At 45.4% G+C, this 25,955-nt stretch overlaps 1 protein-coding gene, 1 long non-coding RNA gene and 1 pseudogene across 2 annotated transcripts; 2 read left to right on the plus strand and 1 right to left on the minus strand.

Annotated features, from left to right (window-relative positions):
• Positions 1 to 363: 363 nt before the first annotated feature.
• LOC136353917 (uncharacterized) lies at positions 364 to 4,746 on the plus strand. Its single transcript, XR_010737429.1, has 3 exons — positions 364 to 742; positions 3,021 to 3,077; positions 4,405 to 4,746. It is a non-coding gene; the product is annotated as an uncharacterized lncRNA (long non-coding RNA).
• Positions 4,747 to 5,357: 611 nt separating this feature from the next.
• LOC107277354 (uncharacterized) lies at positions 5,358 to 18,893 on the minus strand. The gene is made up of 3 exons (XM_066305233.1): positions 18,539 to 18,893; positions 17,924 to 17,984; positions 5,358 to 8,221 (listed from the first exon to the last, which is right to left on the minus strand). Exon 3 carries the CDS (start codon positions 8,179 to 8,181, stop codon positions 5,677 to 5,679), a length of 2,505 nt encoding a protein of 834 aa, XP_066161330.1. The 5' UTR covers positions 8,182 to 8,221; positions 17,924 to 17,984; positions 18,539 to 18,893; the 3' UTR covers positions 5,358 to 5,676.
• LOC107279402 (uncharacterized) lies at positions 8,530 to 10,212 on the plus strand (annotated as a pseudogene).
• Positions 18,894 to 25,955: the final 7,062 nt, after the last annotated feature.

The raw sequence follows: 25,955 nt of genomic DNA on the forward strand, positions 1-25,955 counted from the left end.
TCTCTCAAGATAGCTGCCAGCTCACGCCAGCTTACAAGTTCACACGGCCCATTCTGGCCCAACAAAACGACGATTGGGCTTAACGAGTCTTGAAGGCTTCAAGTTCTTTCCTGCTCCCTCCTGTTCATCAACCGGCACGGTCTTTTGCTTCTGTTCTGCACCGGTCTCTCTGATGGATGTCGCCTTCTTGACAGCCTCCTTGTCAGTGACCTTGACAGGGACACATGAGTGCAGGTGCATATATAGGTGTCGAAATATAATATCCGGTACTGTGGTTTAGGGATATGAATTAAATTAGGCCACTAGTTAAGGTAGTGAACCTAATCCACCCTACAAATCTTCACGTGTGCTTGAAATGGGCCTGAGTTGGGTTGGATATGGAAAACCCGCCTTTCCACCAAAAAATATGGGCCTGGATTGGCTGCCAACGTGGGTCCTATACTTCCTTCATCGCCGGAGGCGCCGCCGTGCCGGTGACCGGCGGGCGGCGGCGATGGGGGCGAGGCGGAGGGGGAGGAGGGATCCCGCTCCAGTTCCGGCCATCACTCTCGCCGTACGTGCCCTTGCTCCGGCCAGAGGGGCTCCCCTCGCAGAGGCTTCTTCTCCGGGGGCCACCTTCCGTCGGGGGCAGCCCTAGCTCGATCCGCGGACGGAGCAGAGGCAGCGCGGCGCGGCGCGGCGCAGCTCGGCCGCATCACGGATGACCGCCGCGGCTGCCATTCCGGGGCGGCGAATCAGTCAGGTGCGTCTCCTGATCTGGCTAAATCCTTCCCCCTAATGGATGCTCTCTTGATGGGACGAAAAAGATGCAGGCTAGGCTAGTATATGATTCTTAGTTAGTTTGATTTGCGGTTATGCGACGAACAGTAGGATGGATGTAGTTGGGTTTGTAGTTTGTAGTTGCCCCCTACTAGAAATTGCTTGCAAAATCCACGGAGCACAGGTGAGGAATTTTAGTACAGCTTAAGTTGCAACTCATCAACTGTAACACCCTGAAAATTCGACCAACGAAATCAAAACACCAAAAATATGGATTTTCAAAAACTTTTTAAGTAATAAATTGCATCATGCCGATTTTATTCATCTATTTCATTGGATTTTGATCTCGGAATTTATTAATCGCGAATAATGAATAACTAACTAGGAATAAACCCTAAAAATCAAGTTGGCTAAATAAATAATTAAAATATAAATTAAAATAAAGATTAGGTGGGATTGGAAATAAATAAAATATTATCGCGACCATATTAGCAATAATTAAATTTTAGTACGATGGAATGAGAATTAACCCTAATTAAAAATTCAAATAAATTATATAAACAAAATATGAGTGATATTAAATTAGGGTGAATTTTTAGTTAGGATAACACAAATATGGAGTAAACTTTATTTATGCAAAAATTAGAATTTATAGGGCTATATTTAAATAGAAAATGGGCTAAAATCGGGATAAATAGGAAAAAGTTACTGTTCATTGCGGCATAGATGTTCGATCGTGGTCCCCCTGGCCCCGTCCCCTTTCATGCCGCGTGCGCCGCGTCACCTGCCCGTCGCGCGTGCCGCCGCCGCTACCGCGCCGTCACCGTCGCGTCGCTGTCGGCATCGCGCCTTGAGCCGCCGCGCGCCCGTCCCCTCGCCGTCGCCCTGCGCCGCTGCCGCGCCGCCCATTCCATCGCGCCGAGCCCCGTGCCGCCGCGCGCGTCACGTCGCCTCGCCTGTCACGCCGCTCACTCGCCACTCGCCGCGTCGCCGTCCCATCGCCGCGTCGCCGTCCCATCGCCGCGTGCCGTCACCATCGCCGCGTCGAGCCTCACGCCACCCGTCGCGTCGCCCGTCTCGAGCCCCGCACCGCCGCCCGTCGCATTGTCGCTCCGAGCCCCGCGCCGCCATCGCGTCGCCGCCCGCGCGTCGCCGTCGTCCCGCCCCGAGCGTCGCTGTCGCGTCGCCATTACGCCGCAGCCCCTCCCCCTCTCCTTCTCCCCTCTCTACAAATACCCCCCCTCTCTCCATTTTCCCCCACCCCATCTCACCCTTCCTCCCCTCTTCCCTCTCCACTGCGCCACCGCTCTCGTGCCGCCGCGCCGCTCTGCCGCCGTCGTCGCCGCTCCCGCGCCACCGTGCGCCACCGTCGCTGCCGCCGTCGTCGCCGCTGCCGCCGCCGGTGAGCCGCCCTCCTTCCCCCTCGCGTCCACCGCCGCCGCCGCTCGGGTGGGAGAGAGCCGAGAGAGAGAGGGAGAGGAAAAGAGAGGCCGCCAGAGAGAAAAAGAGAGAAAGAGAGAAAAGAAAGAAAAAGAGAGAGAGAGAAAAGAAAGAAAAGAAAGAAAAAGAGAGAAGAAAGAAAAAGAAAGAAAAAGAGAAGAGAGAATGGAGAAAAAGAAAAGGATAAATAAATAGAAAATTAGGAAGAAATTAAGGAGGTTAATAGTTTAAGAAAAATCTAAAATAATTAGAATTTAATTATAGATTAATTATGGTCATAGAATTGCAAAATTTAATATAAATTATAGATTATTCTTGGTAATTTCTAAAAGAAATCAATTCGCGGTAGTAGTTTAGATGTAATTAACGACTAAACAATTAGATGAATTTTTATAGACTATTACAGATTAGTTTTGGATAATCTCTATAAGTAATCGATTCACGGTAGAAGTTCGGATTTAATCACTAGGAATTTTAGACGTATATTATATTTAATCGGTTAGTCATAGGCTAAATTAAATCATATAATATTATAAGATAATTTTTGGATTCCGTCCGATATTTAGCTCGCGATAGAAAATTTCTAACCTATTATATGGATATAATGCTCGGGTAGATTAAATTAAAAGCTTATGCTAACAAAATATTTATACCCGCAAAATAGTTTAGGATGTATAAATCGAAATTGGATTTGCCCTAGTTCGCGAATAGTAAAGTTAATATAAAAGAATCAACTTTCGCATTCGACTTCCATTTGGATTTATTGGATCTTTATTTGAATTTTAACCGAATTCAAATCGTTTCTTCGCACGTAATTTTAGAGCCCGAGGGAGTTACGGATCCAAGCAAGGACCAAGAACCGCAAGACTTTGAGCAAGGCAAGTCATCACTATTCCTTGAACATGTTGATCCCAATTGCGAAATTGTTTTGTTTACAAATAAAATTGCATGCAATGATGAACATCCTACTTGTGATTATGCCATGCCTTGATTATTGTTTGTCTTTTATTCCTTCGTAACCATGTTTACGTATGAGTCCCTAGTCAATTATGACAATTGCTTAGAAATGTTATTCTAAAATCATGCATACTCATATTTATCAAATGCTATATGCTTGGGCAATTACCTTTGGGAAGGTAATTGAGATGCGGCATGTGGAGACATGAGCACCACATTGCCATGATGTTGATGACATGATTTGTGAAAGGAGAAATAAAATTAAACAATTGTTTTCGACTGGGGCGGATAGAGGATTTGGGTGGTATCTGGAAAAGGCTAGTACCGTCCCCGGTCAATTAAGGACCGAGCCATGAAGTTAAGCATGAAACGACCCCCGTACAACCGTACTTCTCGTATGGGTATAGACCTAGCGGATTAGATAGTCGAGCGGAGGCAGTATCCCTGCATAGATGGTTCACCCCTGAGTGAGGCAGGTGCGCTACGGTGGGACAGCCGTTGAGGTAGGGCCGAGAGGCGTGCCCTACATCGGTGTCGCCATTGGTAGGACTGCCATGAGTGTGTGAGAGAGAGAACTTAACTTGAACCATAATTTAATATGTGTGTGAGACTTCTCTTTCCCGGGAGCGCCAGAACTCCTCTCACTGCTAGAAACATGGACGCCTAGAGTGCATGAGGATTTAAGTTCATGGAGCGGGTACTGCCAATGCGAGGTTATCGAAAAGCTTTGCCGTGACGTGTCTCATGTGTTGGGACGAGGCTCATGTGTTGGGCAGTCGCGGAGTACGGGTAGAGTGTACATCCACTGCAGTGTGAGTAAACTAAATATATTCGAATAGCTGTGCTCGCGGTTATTGAGCACTGGGACATGTATTACACTTGGCTAGACTCTAAATTCTTTAACTTGTGTGGGATGGGATATTACATGATGATTTTTATGCTGATGGAGCCACTTCCTGAGAGGCGGGAATGTGGACGTCCTCAGAAAACCATGACGACTCAATGGCGGGAAGCTATCCTTGGGATCACAATGGATGGTGGACAGAACCGTCGTTGTTTAATGAAAACACTGGTACTAAAATTTGATCAGTCTGTGCTAAGTCTTAGGCTTGTGACAAGAATTACAAAACTTGCTTTGCGCAAAAGAACCTTAGCCATCCTTTGAATACCCTTGTCATGTGCATTGTTGCTGTGGTGGCTTGCTGAGTACGGTTGGTACTCACTCTTGCAATATACAAACTTAATCAGAGGTCGGAGATGAAGCTTCGGAGAATCCCTACGCTTACTACCAGGAGGGTGATGAAGACGATGGCGCCCAGTAGGTCTTAGTTACGGTCGTTGCCTGTGGCAATGGAGTGCCGCTGCCTTAACTCCGCTGCCTTACCTACTTCTGTTTTTGGAATGTATTCCGGACCGCTCGGTCCGATGATTTAAGACTGTGCCTGCGGGCTTATGATGTAATAATTCGTACTAGACTCTCGTGTATGTGCACTTGATATTTCAGCTATGAGTTCGTGTGTACCAGACTACTTGATCCAGGGAAATGGTACTATTTACACGATTGATTCCTGTTATAAAAACGGGGGTCCACATCAACTGAGTGTAATCCTTGGAATCACTAATCTATGCGAGGCCTTTCATAACCCAAATTGATGAAACATGTGGTTTTAGATTGTTATCTGGATATAACCAGGTTGAAATGATTACAAAATGAAAACTGCTTCTCCAGGACAAGGCAAAGCAACCATGCACAGTAATGTTTTTTTTTTTGGGTCAGCTGCTGCTGCTTGCTCCTCCCAAGTGGTAAGAGGACGCAGCTCAATATTTCTGAATTGCGTAGGCTAGCTAATTATTTGCGGGGTGTAACTGATTTTTGTCTATGAATAAAAATCAAACTACCACAGTGTAGGCCATGTCATGAGCCCTTTACTCCACCTGACTGAAAGGCCAACCATCAGTATTTTACAGTTTACACACATTGACTCAGAGAAAAGACACAGAGAACAGTCCTTAGTGCCCATCCTAATTAACCTCCTCATAGGATGGAGGGCAAGTGAACAACTAATCTGATGCACAAGGATATACTAGAATGTAACAATGGCTGTGTACATCTCTTGGGATGTAGATGCCGGGTTTTATTTAAATCCATTATCTAAAAAACCCTAGAATGTAACAATGATAAATTATATATACCAAGAAACTAATATCGTGCATACCATTATTATTCAAATCCAAAGGGTTTTGAACTCACAGTAATGGATTCAATAGCAATCCACACACAACAATATAGTTCAGTTCACTACAATCACACACCATGTTCTTCAAGCAGCAACCACACTTTCACTCGTCACAGTAAGACAAACACAAATTGTCTGAATGAAATGAAATATGGGATGAAAGTGTTACCCAAAACTTCTCGAAAAAAAAAGTTTATTGCTGAAAGCTTAGTGGGATCAGAGCTTATGCACCAGGGGAGTTTGAGGATGTGGCAGAGGGAGTAGGACGACTAGTTACCATGGTTCATTTCCTGAATTTCTCCACCACCATCCTCAAGGTCACCGCCAGTGGGTTGGTGGCAGGTGGACCGGAGGCGGATGTTCGTAATGTGGGCGTCTTGCTCGGATGCTCCACTAGTTTCTTGTATTTCTCCATCACTATCTGGACGGATGTTGTCAAGGTGGGCATCTTGCTTGGATGTTTTGACACATAATCCCACAATTCACTCTTGTCGATGCCACAGTGTGAGAAGAGTGCCCAGATGATGGTGATAAACTCCATGTTGGACCTGAGATGCTTGGCATGGACTTGTGCATCGGAGCTAGGTGAAAGATGCACAAGCAAGCGAGCCCACACCTTGGCTAGGATCTCCCACTGCTTCTTTTTGTCTTCATCGTGGAGCTTCTTGGCTAGCCTTGCACCTTCTCGCAATATCTGGCTACCCTCCTCTTCTGTGCCTGGAAGATACGCCTCCTCCAACTGGGATGGTATTGTCGCGATGAGCTTGTCATAGATGCTCTTGAGTGAGGTACAACCATGGAGCATCTGACGAGCACACTGAATTGTTTGTTGGAAGTCCTTCTTGATAACCCAAATGCTCCCGGGCAGCAGGTCAGGCTTTGCGACCAGCAGGTACGCACAGTACCGCGACAACCAATTCGCTACCATGTAGGTCTCCCATAGGTCACCATCCAGCAACTTATCCACAAGGTATCCTCTGTAAGGATTGCGCCTACGGCGATAGCATGACAAGGCAGAGTGCAGGAATCCAGGGCTGCCATTGCAATGATCATGTTCTTGGGCAAGCTTGATCTCACATAAGCTTGTTGCAATGTGCCAGATCAGAATAACATGGGAGCATCTGGGTGCCCCACTTTGGATGATCTCGGACCAGTACTGCTCCTCCGCTTCTGCTGGTTTGTTGGCGTCGTGCTGCACTGTTGCAAAGAAGTCTCTTGGTAGGGAATGGTTGTCGTCGACGCTGCTAGAAAAATCGTGGTGTAGATCTAGTCCTTGGAGTTCTTGAGAGAGTACGGTAGTACGTACTTTCTCAGGCGTAGTCAGGGAGGTGGCAAAGTTTGTGCCATCGTCCTTACTTGCGATCATTCCCATAGTAAGTGAGTGCAACAGCCTACGCTTCCACGCACTGTATTTGTATGATTGCAGGAAGGCATACTGGCCTCTACATCCACCACTTCTCACCTCTTGCGAATTTATTAACTTATCAAGAGGGCCTCTAAATGCACCACCTCTCACCTCTTGCGAATTTAACCTACCAAGAAACCACCTAACAAGCCTCAATCTCTTTCTCCTGTTTCTGCAATGAACCAACCAGCACACAGCAGACAAGCTCGTCCAGTTTACAAAGTTGATGCCCATTCCATAATCATCCACATTTACTACGATGAGGATGGCAGCCCCAGCGATGTTCAGATCGGTAGCAGATAAATTATGCCTGTTTTGGGACAGGTGCCTTGCTGCCCAAAAGAGATCACTGGAAAGCCATAAGCCCACAGGTAACTTGATCATAAGCTGCGCAAAAGCAAACCTGAGTGAGAGAAACCCTTCCGAGAAGATCATCGGGTAATTGCTGAAGAGGCAGTCCTTGAAAAACTTAACATCCCTATACAGGACTTTGAATAGTCGGTCGAGACGTTCCTTATAACTGCCAATCAGTAGCTTCCGGTTAATGGAATCTATGCCTGCATGTAATCTTGCTCCTTCCAGCCTACACCGTAGTAACCGAGACAATGCAAAGGACAGGCACACATCCTTCAATACTTCAGCTTGCTTCTTCACGATGTTGTCCTCCTTAAGGCATTGACAAATGTTTTGTAATGTAACTAGAGACCTCAATTTATTAATATTTACATGTCTCGTAGGGCTAATTCTGCAGGAGCATTGTTCTTGCTCTGACTCTCCAAAGACCAAGTATTTGCACCCTTCCATGGCGCCATTTGGGCTTGAATTGTTGTCAACAAAGTTGCTCTGGGGCTGGTTGGGACCCATGTACGCCTGAAGAAGCTCTGAACTCCGGCTATGCCATAAGGTCTTGGATGCTTGATGGCGTATCACAATCCTGTACATGCACTTGACGACCAAAATGCTCCAGTAGATCCAGAAAGGGACACGCCCAATCTCGCAGCCGTGTGTTACATTCATATACGCCACGATCAAAAGTTTGGCCACATTTCCCAGCTCCGCCTGCATGTCGTACTTCCCGTGGAGGCCTACCAAGATAGAACGGAAGCCGACTAGAGCAAGAGCCCACACTGGAAACAGCGCATATTTTACAGGAGAGGCTTGCATGGCCCCTAGAACATACATCAGTATGCCATCAGACACAGCATACAAGAAGCTCTTCATGGCCGGATCGATAGTATTGTTTAAGTCATCTATTAAGCCAAACTGCACCAACGGGCACACAACAATGAGGGTTGGCACTATGACTCGGAAGCGAAGCAAGATGTATTTCTCTTGACCCCATTTGAAGAAGAAATCTGAGATCACAGCACCAGCGTCTAACATCTTTACTTTTGCCCCACCACCGTGCCGCGGCTCCCTCGTGCTAGCTGTCAGGAACGAATTTTGGATCGAGTGATTAGTAACCCTAGTCAGATAAATTCTCCCGGCAAAAAAATAAAATAAAATAAAATCACGTGCTCCTCGACAAAAAAAAAAGGAGTATGATTCGCTGAGTTCACAAGCTCCCCGCAAAAAAAGGAAAAATAAATTCACATCGCATGCACTAGCTATATTATCCTCCTAGTGACAAACACACATTCCTGTAATACGTCCGTATATTACAGTACCTCTGTCACGATATGGGCCTAACAGGGTTCCTGGGCGGAGCATCAAGGGCATGCCTAGGCCCAAATGGCTGGAAGGGAAGCTGATATAAGAGGCAACTGTAGTTGGAGAAGGATCGAACATAATTGGATGAAAATGGCTTCTTCCTCCTTGCTGCCGCCTCCCCTCTAAATTACTTTTCTCTAGTCCCAATCTCCTGCTTCCTCTTTGTCTGATTTCGCTTCCTAGTCTATACCTCTCATTCCCCTCAATTTGTATCCCAAAACACTTGTATTTGGAGTGGTTGCAATCTATTGAGGCCTCTGTGCGTTGAGAATTGGTTGGGTGGTGCTTGGTTCGTGACAATATGGGATCAGAACCACCGATCCATGGTATTCCGAGCAAGGAGACGAGGTGGGCGATGCGTGATGGTAGTGGCAACATCTGGGAGTGGGATTTGGGTCATGGAGGCGTCAGTGATGGAGGCACCTACCAAGTGTTCGATGAAACCGAGCCGGCTGGGATGTGGTGCAAGTGCTGCACTCCATGTCCAAGTGAGCCACCTCATCTACCCTGTTTCTACCGACGTGATGCACCAAGTCTTCAACCCCTATGGAGTAGTGGCGGTGCAGATGCTTATGGTTGATGCATGGCGTGTGGAGGCAATCATTTGGTTTCGGGCGACCTGCGACGTGGGGAGGGCTCAGTTTGACCTCCACGGCCACAACATCTATGATGGGGGCTGCGTGCTGGATGTGCAACATGTGCCGACCATGCTCGGAGACAGAGCCGACACTGCGCCTACCAAGTGTTTGACACTGGTACCAAGATGTGCCACCACAAAGTCTAATGCCGAGAGCACTCCTACCACACCAGAACATGTGTTCCCAACCACTGAGTCCATCTACAGCCCCAACCACATCAGCGGCCACAACGACTTCGGCTTCTCTCATCGAGGCCATGAAGGCCGACACTGAAATGGACAAGGCGGTGGAGAACTCAGACAAGATCATTCAAGACCTGTGCATCAAGATGATGGCCATGATCGATCGAGTGCTGGAGGCATGTCACGACACCAAGGTTGGATTCACCCGTGAGCAAGGATTCCACTAGAGATGTGGCAACATTGAGCACTAACACTGATCCAACTTCCATCGCATTGGAGGTCAGTGCTGAGGCCGACTCAACCAACCATATTGACTCTGTCAAGCTTGGCATGGGGACAACCATCGATTGTTCAATGAAGTGTAAGAACTAGTTGGTTGATGATGATGGCAAAAACATGGCCGACGATGAGTGGATTGAGCTCATTGAACTTGATACCAGGTTCACCCCTGTGTAATTATGCTGCAGAGATCCATGGTTAGCCCTCAATGCAATTCCTCCCAGGAACTTGATTTGGTGCTTGAGCCGTGACCTTGGTGTTATCGGCCTCTCCTTCATTTCATGTAAGTTGGAAGTACTCTACTGTTGCATTTGTATTGGGCTCAGTATGCATAGCTAGCTCTCAACTGGTACCACCATGGAGTGGCAGTTCTATGATACAAAGATCAAGTCTTCTTAGGTTCTCAGCCCTTGCCATGGCCTGATCCATGGTTTACTCAAGGCAGTGGAAGCGTAGTGGTGAAGATCTCATGATATGGGCCATCTCTCCCTGGAGCCATTTGCAAAGGTGTCAGTGCTGAGCATCAACTTGAATCCTGTCCTGATCCATGAACAGTACAAGGCAATAGAAGTGTGGTGGTCAAACTCCTTCAACCATGGCCCACCTTCTCTTCAAACTAAAAGTAAGGAGTTGATGTTTTTGACATCAACAGAGATCACTTCCTTGAAGACATGGCCACCACCTGATTTAAGGATCTTGAGATTTTTGTTGGCAACTTTTCTGACAAGAAGACAATCACGATCAGGACACCTAAACACCTTGTGGTAATATGGAATCACCAATCACCCCGATCTAGCCAAAGGGACAAATCAAGGTGGGTTTTCTAGAAAACGGCTAAACCGGCTAGCGGAGCCGATTTAGAGATCAAAATCAGCCTCTAAGCCGATTTAGTTTTATATGAGGATAACTACACATCTCGTGAGCAAACGGAAGGTTTACGGGATAAACTTACAAAGGGGTAATCACACCCTTGCAGCGACGGCGGACGATTTACGGCACAAATCGATAAAGATAGACTAAAACTAGAGTAAAGTAGAAAACATGGCTAAAAGTAGAGATAAAAGAACGTTTTGATTGTGTTTGGGGGAGAGGGATTAATCGAATCGGCCTTGGCCCTTAAATAGGGGTTGGTCTTGCCTCCTACCAGTCCACATGCCTTCCCAAGCAAGAAATCCCAAGACCCGACGAAAACAGAGTCGGTTTCGGACTGCCGGTCTGACCGGCCACATGCCACCGGTCAAACCGGTCCTCAAGCAACGATCTGACCGGGCAATACACGGTGGTCAGATCGGCCCTGTAGAGGAAACTGACGACTTTCCCAAATCTTGGCGATTTTCCTTATTTTGAACCTAGGTGCCAAATTTGGGTGTAAACACATGCCCCGCTGCCTTTTTGGTGAACATTGTGAACCTAAAAGCATAGAACATGATATCTTATGACGATAATCCAATTAACGACCATAGGACCTCCTAAGCGTCTTGCCAAACGCTTGGGAAATATTTTTTCAAGTATTTTCCCATTGATTGCTCTCTAAAAACGCTATCCTTGAAGTGTCTCCAAAAAGTATGTATTTGCTCGAACAATTCCATATACTCGATAAGGACCTTCCCAACTAGGTGATCACTTATTGAACTCCTTAGATCGAGAACCCAAAGGCAAAATTGTCTTCCGTACTAAATCTCCTATTTGAAACAACTTTGCTTTCACCAATTTGTTGTAAGCCTTAGCTACTCTCTTTTTCTCTTTCTCTATTTCTTCCAAAGCCTTTAAACGCTTATCGATCACATCATCAAGATTGCCTCCCATCAAGGTCTTGTATTCTTCAATCGACAAATCGTCTTGCTTTATATATCTAAGATATCCGAGATTCACCTCTACCGACAAAACGGCTTCTTGTCCATAAACCAACTCAAAAAAGGATAACTTTGGTAGCACCATATTTGGATATCTTATGAGCCTATAATGCTTCGGAAAGCACCTCATGCCACCTCTTTGGATGTTCTTCAATCTCCTTCTTGACCAATTTCAACAATGTCTTGTTACTCGACTCGGCTTGTTCATTAGCCCGAGCATAGTAAGGAGAAGAACTCAACTACTTAATACCATAAGATTTGGCAAAACTTTTCACCTCCTTGGATATGAAAGAAGGTCCTTGATTTGTAGTCAAAGTTTGAGGAATACTGAATCTATGAACAATATGCTTCAAGATAAAGTCAATTACCTCTGTATAAGTCATATTCTTGAGTGGCACGGCTTCGGCCCACTTAGTGAAATAATCCGTTGCGACTAGCACGAAATCCAAAGCCTAACCTCGGAACGGCCATGGTTTGATGATAGGATTCAATACAACGGCAAGTGCCGATTGAACAGTGCCGAACCATTGACAAGCTTCGCATCCCCTATAATATTTGAAATAATCATCAATCATTTTCGGCCAATAAAATCCCGCTCTCCTAAGTAATCAATTCATCTTATGGGCTGATTGATAAGTTCCACAAATCCCTTCACACACTTCTCCCATAGCAACCTTGGATTGATCATTATCTAAGCACTTTAACAACACCCAACTTATATTTCGACGATACAACTCCCATCAAGCAAAGTATATTTGAATACTTGCCGCCGAATTTTTTGATCAACCCTAAGACTAGGATCTTTCAAATATTCTATCAAAGGGATTCTCTAGTTTTCTTCTGACTCTTGGGCACAAATGAACCGATGCCCTTTTTTGTTGCACACTTCGTGCATACAACTAAGCTTTGCGTGCACATTTTGTCGTCCATCAACTAGCAAATGTCATTAAAGAGTTATATGAAGAAAATTGTTCATGTACTGCCTCAGTCCCATAATAGACTTACTTCTGATTACGAATCCAGACATGACGTGATTCATATCCAAAAGTTGATTTTTTTTTATAGAACGGAGGGAGCATTTGCAAATAGTTGGACACCTACATGTAATAAAATCTAAACCTCATATGTAATATGTAGTATGTATCATATTATATACCATCTACATGTATGCATAAGATATGTTCACTTTTAAGCTGAGAACATGTATTGTCCATTTTAGATGATGGCAAATTTTGCTACAGGATACTGCTATTGTGTGGTTTTAGCCCAAGGACACCGCCCGAGCTCACTTTTGGGGGAAAACACTCTATAAACGTGGTAATTTGCCGATGGACATCGCGCCAATTAGAATAATAATTTCCGGTTGAAGAGAAGAGAGAAATCGCGTGAAATTTCAAAAATGCCTTTGGGCCCACATGTCAGCATTGCTATCTCTCCTCTCTCACATGTCACACCTTGGGAGATGAAGGAAAGGTGCCCCTGTTCATGTCGTCGTGGCCCTGTTCGTCCTCATTCCCGATGGGCACCCGAAGCTCCTCGTGCAAGCAATGTCGTCGCAGTCGATCTCAGGCCAAAGCGTGCATGACGATGGACTAACGCGGCGGTAGGAGGTCCCAGGGCTCGGCGCGGTACAAGTCAACATCGCGGATGGCGGCAGAGGTGAAGCTGGTGTCGAGCACCATGGAGACATTCCGCCGCGGGAGTGGCCGCAGTTGGCGACTTTGACGCGGCTTTTCTCCTCGCCATCCTTTGCCGCTCCCGCCGCGAGTGCCATGGCGGCCGCTCTTGCCATCCTCGCCGTCTCCTTCTCCACGTTCTCCGCCGCCCCCGCCGTCCTGGCCGTCCTCCGCTGTGGGAGTGGCCGCAGTTGGCGACGACGATGCGACTCTCCTCGCCGTCCTCGCCATCTCCTCCGCCGCGACGAGCTCGAGACGACGAATGAGACGGTGAGGCTGGCGTGCGCGCAGCGCAGCGGAGCAGAGTAAGGAAGGGCGCGAGCCGCCCACGATGGAGCAGGTCCGAGAAGGTCGGCCGTAGGAGGAGAATGACGAGGGCGGCGTCGCCGAAGCTGTGCCGGTCAGATTTGGAGCGTGCCGCCGCCACCGTTCCCTGTCGTCGTCGTCCGCGTCGCCTGGGACTGGAGCGTGGAGGAGAAGGAGGTGTTTCGAAGCGGTGGCATGCGTTGCGGCGCTGGAAGGAGGGGATTAAGAGAGAAGAGAGATGGAGAGCTGACATGTGGGCTCAAGGGCATTTTTGACATTTCACGCGATTTCTCTCTTCTCTTCCACCGGAAATTATTATTCTAATCGGCACGGTGTCTATTGGCAAATTACCACGTTTATGAAGTGTTTTCCCCAAAAGTGATTCAGATGGTGTCCTAGAGCTAAAACCATAAAATAGCAGTGTAGCAAAATTTACCGATGATGATCGTGTCGTTGCGTTTTTGTCCACATATGTCATTTTTCCATACGAGTAATCACACTAATAAATCAGTTGCATGTTTCATGCAAAAAATTATATATGTTATGTTTCAGCCAATAAATAATTCCGTTGACAAATATAATTTAAAAACTTCAGAATTTTCCCTTTTAAGATTGAAATCTATTCAAATTTGACATTGTGAGGCACTTCAATCATTTAACATTTGCTATGCCTACTACAGCTATCTGGCCACTTTTAGAGCATATGTCCAATTTACGTGATTGATAAAACGTGTCGCTGAACATCTAATAACAAGACTCCAGACCAAGTACAACTCACAATTATTTATTTCAAATATTAGAGTTAATAAATTAAGTAAAATATTGAATTAAGACTCCAACATGAGTACAAATAGCTGTAGTGGTTCTGAAAATCATATAAATATCTTTATTTTGAAATTTGTAATTACTAAATCAATGAGATATTCAGACTCCAAACCAAGTACAATTCAACATTATTAAATATAAATTTTGGAATTAATTAGTAAATCATGAATAAATTGTAGCCCATCACCACTCACCGAATACAACACTATATTATTTTAGTTTAGAATGAGTAAATCATGAAAAGAGCTATACGGGAGGCTTATTAATTCCGAATTATTAAATTAAATTCTTGCATATACTCGGGGGTATAAATATAAACCCCATAGAATTGCAATAGAGGACGAACAATCCAATACAACTTCGGCACATCGCCACCCTTTTACTTTTCTTGTTTCGGTGAGTTCTATCCACAAGAGGTAATCTGTCTCGATGGCTTGTGCTATTAGGGCTATTATATCGCTTTAGATATTTTAGTCCTTGTATCATGACCATTGATATCATATGTCTTAGTTAATCTAGCTTTACTATCTCGATTTAGCTCTATCAGTTGTCTCTCGCTTTAGGGTTTCTGCCGGTATCGGCTAAATCGTCTTGCTAGATTAGATTAGCTAAGGCATCTACCATCTTGAAAGGTGTTTAATTCCTTAATTGTTTAGACTCTAAGCTTCTTTTCATACTTTGAGCTGCATCATCCCTAGTCGTGTATATTTGTCATCCATATAGACAGATCACCTTATAGGAATATATCAAGTCTAGGTTATATCGGCTGGGCTATCAATTTGACAATTGATCCCTACTTGATATATTACTATAGATTGATTTGCATATATAGGTTTGTACTAGAGTATTAGCTGGTACGCTATCTTTATCTATCTTTTCTGCTCTAAATACGGTTTCATTGGCTATTTTCGTAATATTGTCTTGAACTTCTTTATTAAACTTGATTAGCAATGTTACAGCCGATGAGGCATGTTTAGGGTTTTATATTCTTTGATCTATCTAGTCTATAGCCAATTTGGTCTACATCGGCTGAGACCACCATTAATATGCTATCGGCCTATCGGCCGATCGGCTATCGGCTGACTAATCATGCTTTATTGTTTCCTTGCTGGTTGCAGGATCAAACCAGCTGGTACGCCCTTAGCACACTCGAGGCAAACCTTTGACCTGCACTGGAGTTAAGCAGTTTCCCCAGGTTGTCGTGTTTTCCGTCAACACAACCCCAACTGCATAGTATCATCGCAGTTCAGAAAAAATGGCTCTTGGTCTATTGACCTCCATCTAGTGTTATCAGAACAAGCACAGGCATAATTACAATTGCTTATGCCACTGCTATCAACTCAACAGATCCAGAACGATTCGCCAGATGAACGAACCTTACTTCTAAGCTCAATGGGAATCACGACTGCCGACTGGAGCATATGTTATAATTAACCTGATAACGCATCATGGTATGCTCTGGCCACCGGCACCATTCATCTGGTTGAAAGCAATCCCTAATACCTGTAGGATCTTCTTATGGCTAGCATTTCGTGATAGACTCAACACCAATGGCAGCTGGGTTAAAAAGCGTGGGCTTCCGACCCACATTGTAGCATTTGCCCAACCATCGAAACGACAAATCATATTATTTTGCGTTGCAAGCTAGCTGAGCGAGTATGGAAGAAGTTAAACTTCTATGAACAAGCTATCCGCAGTAAAGACATCCTGCAATTTGTGCAGCATACGATGACAGTGGGGCCTGCTAACCTAAAATCAGGTTGCCCGGGGAGGGGGGGGGGGTGTTCCTGTTCCGCGCTACGAACAGAGGCGGCACGCACTTTAGCAGGGCTAATAGTGCTTAGCCCCTTTTTTCGCTAACGGTGCTTAGCATCCTTTTTATATGGTTTCTTTTTTTTTGGGATAAAAATTTGCTGTGTCTGTTTCTTCTCTTTGTTTAGTTGACTGCAACAAACTTTCAACTCATATTTATCCAGGATTTGGAAACTTTTCAACTAAGATTTAAAAACTTTCAAGTCTAGATTTGAACTAAGATCTAAAAATTTTCAAGTCAAGATTTGAATACTTTCAACTTAAATTTAAAAATTCCAACTCAGATTTTAAAACTTTCAAATCTTGAATTGAAATTTTTCAAGTCAGATTTGAAAAATTCAAGTCAAGATTTGAAAACTTTCAGCACGAATTTAAAAACTTTCAACTAAATATTTAAAAAATTTCAAATCATATTTAAAAACTTTCATCTCATATTCAAAAACATTCAACTCAAATTTGAAAACTTTCATCTCAAAACTTAAAATCTTTCATCTCAAATCTTAAAAACATTCAACTATTTAAGTTAAGATTTGAAAACTTTCAAATCATATTTAAAACTTTCATCTCATATTAAAAAATGTTTAACTCGAATTTGAAAACTTTCATCTCAAAACTTAAAAACTTTCAACTCAAGTCTTAAAAACTTTCAACTCAAATTCAAAACTTTCAGCAAAAATTAAAGATAAAAGATTCAATTTCTAAAATAAAAAAATAAACGGAAAAAATGGCAAGAAATGTTCACGGCCTCCCTGCGACGAAAAAAATAAGCGAGAAAAAAGAAAAAAAAAGAAAGAGATGGCTACACGAGGGTGTGAGCCTCACGTGGGCCAGAAATGCGCACGACTTGCGCTAATCAGATCATACTATATCAGATCATCGATTGTCTAGAACTTTGGGAACACCGAATCAACCACCGTCACCAAGCTGCAATTCAAGACTAGGGTTGTGTTCTTATCACTGTTTTCCAAACCCATCCTCCTCGTTTTTCGAGCGCACAATTTTCAAACTACTAAATAGTGTATTTTTTACAAAAAGTTTCTATACGAAAATTATTTAAAAAAATCATATTGATCCAATTTTGAAAAAACAAATAGCTAATACTTAATTAATCACGCGCTAATAGACTGCTCTGTTTTCCATACCAGAGGGGAGTGTTCCCAACCAGGAGGAGCGAACACATCCTAGGTGATTGCGATAATATCCTCATCTTCCTTCTTATTTCACCTTTTGAATTTTCTCTGCATATTTTTCTTACTATATTTATTTTTTTTTGTTCTCTTCTTCCTTTTTCTTCCTTTTTTATCCTTTTATCCTTATTTCTATCCCCTTTTCCTGTTTCTTGACATTGTTCCATTTTGACTCACCATTAATACAATGGTTATAAGGTAGAGCCTCTCTACCTTTTCGGTAAAAAAAAAACCATGTAATCACTACTCAGAAATCCCCGCAAAAAAATCACTACTCAGAAATAAGCACGGCCCTCCCTCTCCTTTTGTGCAGCAGCAATCCTTTCCTCCTTTTCCAGGTGCCCTCTCCCCCCTCTCTCGCATGTGTTGCTTTGTTTATACGGTTTGATTCTATCATCTGTTCATTTCAATTCTTTTATCTCGTTACCTTTAATTGCTGTCCTGTTTGGGGGCATGTGTGTCATGTGATGGTTCAATTTGGTTGGACGACAAGGGTTAAGTTTAACGGTAACCTATAGAAAATAATTCAACTACTAGGTTGGTCCATCAATCATGTTCATAGAGTGAGGCTGCTTACAAAAAGATGTACACCAATCATGCAATTTGTAATCAACACATATTATAAACTAGGGACAATATGATTGAAGAGTGGCTTGCCTTAGTTCATGATCTTCAAATCTTCGAGAGAATCCGCATCCATTGAACCCCAAAACATCCACTACGCACTTGAAAAGAGAGAACCATTCAAAACCCTATAAAGTAGATAATAACTATTATAAACTAATTGTGCCGTTGGACAGATCTCAATTTTAGAAAAATTATGGAAATTGAACGGAGTCGAACAGAGTTACGATTTGCAAGATATGAAATTTTAAAGATTAAATAAATTTTTGAGCAAAGGAAAAAGAGTTTCTTTCATGGGGAAAAAATATTCCGAAGGAATATTCCTTTGTGGGCCCACTCACAGTGGCACCGGGGGGTCGGCGCACGGTAGACCGTGAGGTGAGGTGGTGGACCGGCTCACGGTCCATGGTCAGTGCGTGTGGGGCCCAAGGGTCAGTGACAAGGAGCATGTCTGCATGTGGACCGGGTGCGCAAATGGTTAAGGAATCGTGGTCCCACATGTAAGTGACTCAAGAGTTAAAAGGGAGTTTAGTTAGAGATTAAGTACAACCGGGCCCACATGTCATTGAGACAGTAGAAGCGGATTAAGATGGCGATGATTACTGTGTAGGATTAATTAAGGAATCATTAAGCCCTCGATGGTCCCACCTGTCAGTGTCGCATCTCCTCTTTTCCTTTCTTTCTCTCCCCCTCCTCCTCGATTTCTCCTCTTCTCGTTCTTTACCCGATCCGCTTTTCTTTCTCCACGCGCGCGCGCCCGAGCGGAAGAGAGCGAGGCGTGGCTCGGGGCGGCGGCGGAGGGCGGCTGGACGGAGGAGCCGGAGTGAGGAGACGGAGAGGCCCGGCGGGTGTCGTCCGAGGGGAGGTGCGCAAGCGGGCGTCTCCCGACGCGGCGCGACGGCGGCCCGGAGCAAGATGAAGACGGCGGCGGCGGCGGCGGCTTCGGTGGCTCTCCGGCCAAGCGGAGGCGGAGGCGGCTGGGGAAGCTCCGCCGATGGAGCGCCGGGGTTCAGGGCGACGGGCGAGCAATCGGCCGTAGGGCGGCGCTCGCGCGGGGGCCGGCTTGGCCGAGCGCGGCGGCACCCTGGCCGACGGCGAAGAGGGTGATGGCGGCGAGAGAATTAGCCAGAAGGCGGTGGCATGGCGGGGTGAGTGATGGCGGCACTGGTGGCGAGCTGGCTCGGGAAGGTGGAGCAGAGGCGGCGATGGAGGTGCTGGCGGTGAAGCGGCCGAGCGGTGCGCGGGTCCGGCGTGCGGCTTCGAAGTGCCCGACCGCGCGCCTCGGGCCGACTAGGGGAGAGCGAAGACGGTAGTGGCGATGGGAATGGCGAAAGATGGAGGATGGTGGAGCGAGGTGGCTTCTATAGCCATGGCGAATGGCGACGCGGTGGCTTCGAGGGGATGGAAGGAGGCATGGCGGCACAGGGGAGGCGAGGCGACGCGACAGTGGCGACGCGGCGTGGGTGAGCTCGGCTCACACTTTCGGCGTGGACTGTCGACCGCGGGAGTTGGAGCGCGAGAAGGCAAGGCGGTGCACCGGGTGCATCGGTGTTGGCGACTTGGCGCGGCACGGACGACGGGAAAAAAAGGCGAGGTGGCAAGCGACTACTGGATGGGCAGCGTCGGCATGCATGAGGCCGACGCGATGACGCCTGCCACAGTGGCCGGTTCTGTACGAGGTACGGGGAGGGCGAGGAAGTCTTCGTTGGGGCCCACATGGCCAGCGAAGAACGCGGGGAGGAGGTGGGGGGGCCCACGTGGTCTCCTAGGTGTAAAAAAAAACTCACGGCCCAGCACATTTATAAACGAGAAGTAATTTGTGAATAAAATTTTTATATAATTGTTCTTAGCGACCTAAAAGTAAAGGTTGAAAAATAAATTTTGATGAAAAAACATCAAAATCAGCTTCAATTTTAAGGATAGGGCCGTTAAATTCTACCAATCGAAAGAAGGGGCAACAATTGTGTAGGACTTCAAGTAAAGTAGGAACAAATGAAAGGGCGCCTGCCACAATGGTTGGCTTCTATATATGCGAGGTACAGGGAGGGCAAGGAAGTCTTCGTCGGGGGCGTGGCACGTGGGGAGGAGATGGAGGGGCCCACATGGTCTCCTAGGTGTCACAAAAACTCAAATTCTACCCGACGAAAGAAGGTGCAGCAGTCATGCAGGACTACATGTAAATCAGGAACAAATGAAAGGGACGCCTGACACAGCGGATGATTCTATGTGAAGTACGGGGAGGGCGAGGAAGTCTTCGTCGGGGGCCCACATGGCCAGCGGGGAACGTGGAGGGGCCCACATGGTCTCCTAGGTGTCACAAAAACTCAAATTCTACCATACGAAAGAAGGTGCGGCAGTCGTGCAGGACTATAGGTAAATCAAGAACAAATGAAAGGGACGCCTGCCACAGTGGCCGACTCTGTGCGAGGTACATGGAGGGCGAGGAAGTCTTCGTCGGGGCCCACATGGCCAGCGGGGAACGCGGGGAGGAGGTGGAGGGGCCCACATGGTCTCCTAGGTGTTAAAAAACTCAAATTCTACTAGCTAGATGAAAGAAGGTGCAGCAGCCGTGCAGGATTGCAGGTAAAGTAGGAACAAATGAAAAGGAGAATCGAAGAGGGTCAAAAGGAAAGAGGAAAGCCGCACAGCCAACCTGACATGTAGCCAGCAAGCATCAGTGTATTTTGGATGGGCTGGTCCGGGCTAGATTAGTAGAGTGATGGACCAATGGGAGCTGATGATGAAGATTTGCCAAGCATAAAGCCTAGAAATATCAGATTGACAAACAGTTCAAAACTACAGCAGCAAACATGTACTTTTGTCACAAATCTGCAGAGCTGACATCTTTACTCACTGCATTTTCCATTTTTCACCAGAAATCTGAGCGTAGCAGATATATCAATCATTGGCTGTTCTATTTATCAGATCAAAATATTGGTAGTATTGGGTATTATATTTATCAGATCAAATTATGGGGTTAGGGCTAGAATCTTAATTGTTCTTCAAGATCACAATCAGTCATAATTGAGTCCTAGTTACAAGGTTTCAGGTCTGATGTAAGTCGAAATTATTAACTGGTGGTGCACGAGGTACAGGAAATGTCCATTCAAGAGTTGAACTTAAATCCTTTCAAAAAAAAAGAGAGAAGAATTGAACTTAAACAGATTACAACAGAAGTCCGATAATATATATGTTCTTCCCTTTGTTGAACAAACTATATTTTGGCCAACCTACACACACAGTGAACCCATCACCTCTAAGTATGAGAGTGAGCACATCATTGTATTAAGAAGGAATAAATGACGGACAGAATTGTTGGACAGCAGACTGCCTTCAACGGGATCAGCGGATTGCCTTCGGAGTCGTGGTTTGTCGCACCCGGATCGCTGTGTTCTTTGTGATCAATGCGAGGAAACGATTGATCATCTCTTGGTCGCATGCCCGGAGTCTCGACAACTTTGGTGGATTGCTCTTAGAGCTATTGGGCATTCCGAGTGTTTACCGCTCAATGAGCCCTCTTTTCATTCTTGGTTGTGTGACAGCCGTAAGAAGATGGTCAAGGAACATCGCCGGGGATTCAACATCATCGCAACACTAGTAGCGTGGACGATTTGGAAGGAAAGAAACAATCAGGTCTTCAACTAGAAGAGCGGAACATGGGCGGAGATTGTAAGGGTTATGACGGGTGAAGCAGAGCTTTGGAAGAGCGGAACATGGGCGGAGATTGTAAGGGTTATGACGGGTGAAGCAGAGCTTTGGCGGCTGGCTAGAGCCGCAATCCCCGTTATGGTAGTCCCTGACTCCCTGTGAATGGAGAAGGGTCGCCAAATTTAGTATGAGATTAGGCTTTTGTCCTTCGTTTCCCCCTCCAGTATCTTTGTCCCATTCGTTTTTTATTTTTGGCCCGCTTTGTACATACATTTATTCCTTCTTAGAGTCACTACTCTTCATTGAATTAATCTGGGGCATAATTTCTGTGGCGAGGATTGGATGATTCTTCACTATTGGATCACTGCATCTCAATCCCAAGAATAACATCCTGGCAACATCTTCTGATCTTGATCTGTCTGTTTTCAGCCTGGGCATTTTTTAGCCGCAAACCGAACCGAACCGCACCGAACCGAACCGAATTGTTGGTTTTTTCGGTTTTCGGTTGTCAGTTCGGTTTCTGTTTTTGTGCTATTCGGTGTACGGCTTCGGCTTCGGTTTTATAGAGAAACCGAACCGAACAACCGATTAAACCGACATATCCCGCGGCGGCGGTTTTATAGAGAAACCGAACCGAACAACCGATTAAACCGACATATCTCGCGGCGGCGCAGCCCACGGCCCACCAGTTCGCAGCCCATCAGGCCATCAAGGGCAAGGCCAACCCTACGCCACGCCCCCGACTCGTCAGTCGTCACGCCCCCGACTCGTCACTCGGCGCAGCCGCTAGCCCGGCCGCCAGCCGCGCAGGGTGCCGCCGCAGCGCTGCCGCTGCCCTACCTCGCCGTCGCGGGCTCGAGGCGGCACGCCGCACGGCCGCAGCGCCACACTCCCCTCCCCTGAGCAGCAGCTGTAGGCCCCGGCGAGCCGCCCGCGAGCACACCGCCCCCTGCGCCCAAAGACCCAAACCCTAACTCGGCGGCCGGCAAACGGGCTGCTGGCGGCGGGCCGGCAACACCCTCGTGGAGTTCTCCGACCAAGACAACGGCGGCGCGGACCGAGCAGTCCTCCTATGTAAGTTCTTCACTTCTTGTTCGTTTGTTCTAGTTGAGTCCATGTTGAGTGAATGAGTGTTGTATTGCTGTTCTATGTTGGTAAGTTCTGATTTAGTGATTTGAAACATTTGATCTAGATGGGGGACACAGATGAAACTGTTGCTTGTGAGATTAATCACACTCAATCTCAAGACACTGAAACCGGAGTGTCAACTACTGGAGTGGTAGATGCAAGCAAGGACAAGGAGGAGCAGCAGCAGTCCAAGGATGGAGAGAAAGCTGATGAAGAATCCAGAAAAAGAAAACCAATGGCTCTAAGATCTGATGTATGGGAAAGTTTCAGCAAGGTCAAACTTGCTAATGGGGACGAGAGGGCCAAGTGCAAGTGGTGTACCAAGCTATTTCATTGCGGCTCAAGAACAAATGGTACGTCATCCTTGAAAGCTCATCTGAAGATTTGCAAAAAGAATCCTAACAAACCAGTAGTTGATAATCAAGGAACTTTGCAACTGACACCATGTGATGGCAATAGTACTCTTGGTACTGTGACCACTTGGAAATTTGATCCAGATAAACTTAGAAGGTGTTTTGCTGAGATGATAATTGAAGATGAACAACCATTTGTCCTATCTGAGCGTTCTGGTCTTAGGAAATTTATGACTTTAGCATGTCCACGATTTGTTCTGCCATCTAGAAGAACAATCACTAGAGCTTGTGTTAAAGTATATGAAGATGAGAAAGAAAAGCTTAAGAAATTTTTTAAGGACAATTGTGTAAGAGTTTGCCTCACAACTGATACATGGACTGCTAAGAACAGCCAAAACTTCATGTGTGTTACAGCCCATTTCATTGACAATGAGTGGAACCTACAGAAGAAAATTATTGGTTTTTTTTTTGTTAAGGGACATAGAGGGGAGGACATTGGAAAATCATTAGAGAACTGCTTGGCTGAGTGGGGCATTGACAAGGTTTTTACAATAACAGTAGACAATGCTAGTGCAAACAATAATGCAATTAAGTATATGAGAAGGGTCTTGAATGAGTCAAAAGGTTGTGTTGCTGAAGGAGAGTACATTCATATGCGCTGTGCTGCTCATATTATCAACCTAATAGTAGGTGATGGCTTGAAGGAAATTGGTACATCAATTCAACGTGTCCGTGCTGCTGTTAAGTTTATCAGATGTGGAACATCTAGGTTGGTAAAATTTAAGAAATGTGCTGAGTTAGCCAAGGTACAGAGCAAAGCATTTCTAAACTTAGATATTTGCACTAGATGGAACTCAACCTATCTTATGTTAAATGCTGCTGAGAAGTACCAAAAAGCATTTGAAAGATATAGTGATGAAGACCCATACTACAAATTAGAATTAGAAGGAGAGAATGGTCCAGGGGTACCAACAAGAGCAGATTGGGAGAAGGCTAGGAAGATGGCTGATTTTCTTGAACACTTTTATGACCTCACTCTCCGTGTTTCTGTACAAAGTCGTACAACATCTCACACTTATTTCCATGAGATTGCTGATGTATTACTTCTGTTGAGAGAATGGTCTCATAGTGAAGACAAGTTGAGCAAGGAAATGGGTACAAGAATGCTAATGAAGTACTACAAGTATTGGGGAGAGAAGTATGGTGAGAGGCAGGGGGACAGAGAGAAGAGAGGAGAGAAAGATAAGGGGGATCAACTACTCAACTTCACTGTCTTCTTCTGTGTTGCTATTGATCCTAGATACAAACTATCAAATTGCATTAGAATGGGAATTAAGGTGATGTTTGGGGATACAGTAGGAGAAAAAGTATGGGAAACAGTGAATACCTATTTTCGTGCTTTGTTTGAAGAGTACAAGGAAATGTATACCCCAAAAGATAAGGCACCGCAACCTACTGAATCTGAATCTACAGCTGAAACCAGCAAAAGAGTGAGTTGTAGGTGGATGTCAGTAATTACTCAGCAACTTAACAGTGAGGGTGGAAGTGGAACTATCAAATCTGAGGTAGACAAGTATCTATCAGAAGATAATGAGCCGGACACACCAAAATTTGACATTCTAAAGTGGTGGAAGGCCAATTCAACAAGATTCCCAATATTATCTCATTTGGCCCGTGATCTTTTGGCAATTCCTATCACCTCAGTTGCCTCTGAATCAGCCTTCAGTGCTGGTGGGCGAACTCTAGATGACTTTAGGACCTCACTAACCCCCAAGAATGGTTGAGCGTCTTGTTTGTGCTAATGATTGGCTTCGTGGAGGAAACTATGTTAGTGTTGAAGAGGACAGCGAACAAATGGCTTTGCTTGAGGAAGGTAACATAGAAAATTTTTATTTCCTTCCAAATTCTAATGTGCTTCATGATTCATACACTATTGACTGTTCTAACTGAGATCATCTATTATTTTAGAACTTGGTGACCTATCTATTTCCAAGGAAGATACTCCAGCTGCAACTCAGTAATTCAGTCCTGATCAGTGATCATTTGGAGTCTTGGACACTTGGTTTGGTGTATGCAATGCTGTTGTTGCCTGTTGGGTGCCTGCTACGGTGCTACCTGGGACTTTATATTTCTCTATTTGAATAATGAAGAACTCTTGAATCTATGTAACTGTACTCTTGAGACATGTTGATTTGTGTACTGTGTGACTACTTTGTGTAATTCTATGCAGCTGTGCTGCTGGTTATTGCTTGCTTAAGGATTTGATATATCTATAATATCATATATGCTGTTGCTTGTGTTCATTTTTATGTAATTCTGTATTGTTGTGGCTGGTGGTAGTAACTTTTGGTTAATTCGGCTAAAACCGAAACCAAAATTAAAAAACCGAAACCGAATTTTGCGGTTTTCAGTTTTTTGGAGAACCGATCGGGTGGTGAAGCCTGTAAACCGAATTTTATAGCAACCGAATAAACCGAACCGAATTGTCGGTTTAAACCGAACGCCCAGGTTGAGTCTGTTTTCAACTCAGAATCCATAATATTTCTCAGGATTTCACTTTGCTGCGATGGAGTTCTCTTGTAGAACCACTTAGCATCTCCCAGATAGTAGAGCACACGTTTTCTTAAGCCCTTTGCATCTAGATCCCCAGTAACTAGCTGCAGCAATACGATGCCCAAAGCTGCTACATATCCAACTGAATCTTGCAAGGCTCAGTGATAAGCCGTCCAAATTCTTTCGAATACAGATAACACATTCCGAGATCACTGAGTAAGCACGCATTTCCTGGCCTGAAGATGATGTTGCTTGGTTTCAGGTCCCCGTGAATGATCGGCTTGGGCTTTCTGCTGTGGAGGAACATGAGGCCGGAGCATATACTGACGGCGGCAAAAGCAATGGCAAAGCCAGCCTGAGTGCCTGACGTCCAGCCACCAGCT

Source organism: Oryza sativa, chromosome 11 (genome assembly GCF_034140825.1).
Source record: "Oryza sativa Japonica Group chromosome 11, ASM3414082v1".
Taxonomy (NCBI): Eukaryota; Viridiplantae; Streptophyta; class Magnoliopsida; order Poales; family Poaceae; genus Oryza; species Oryza sativa.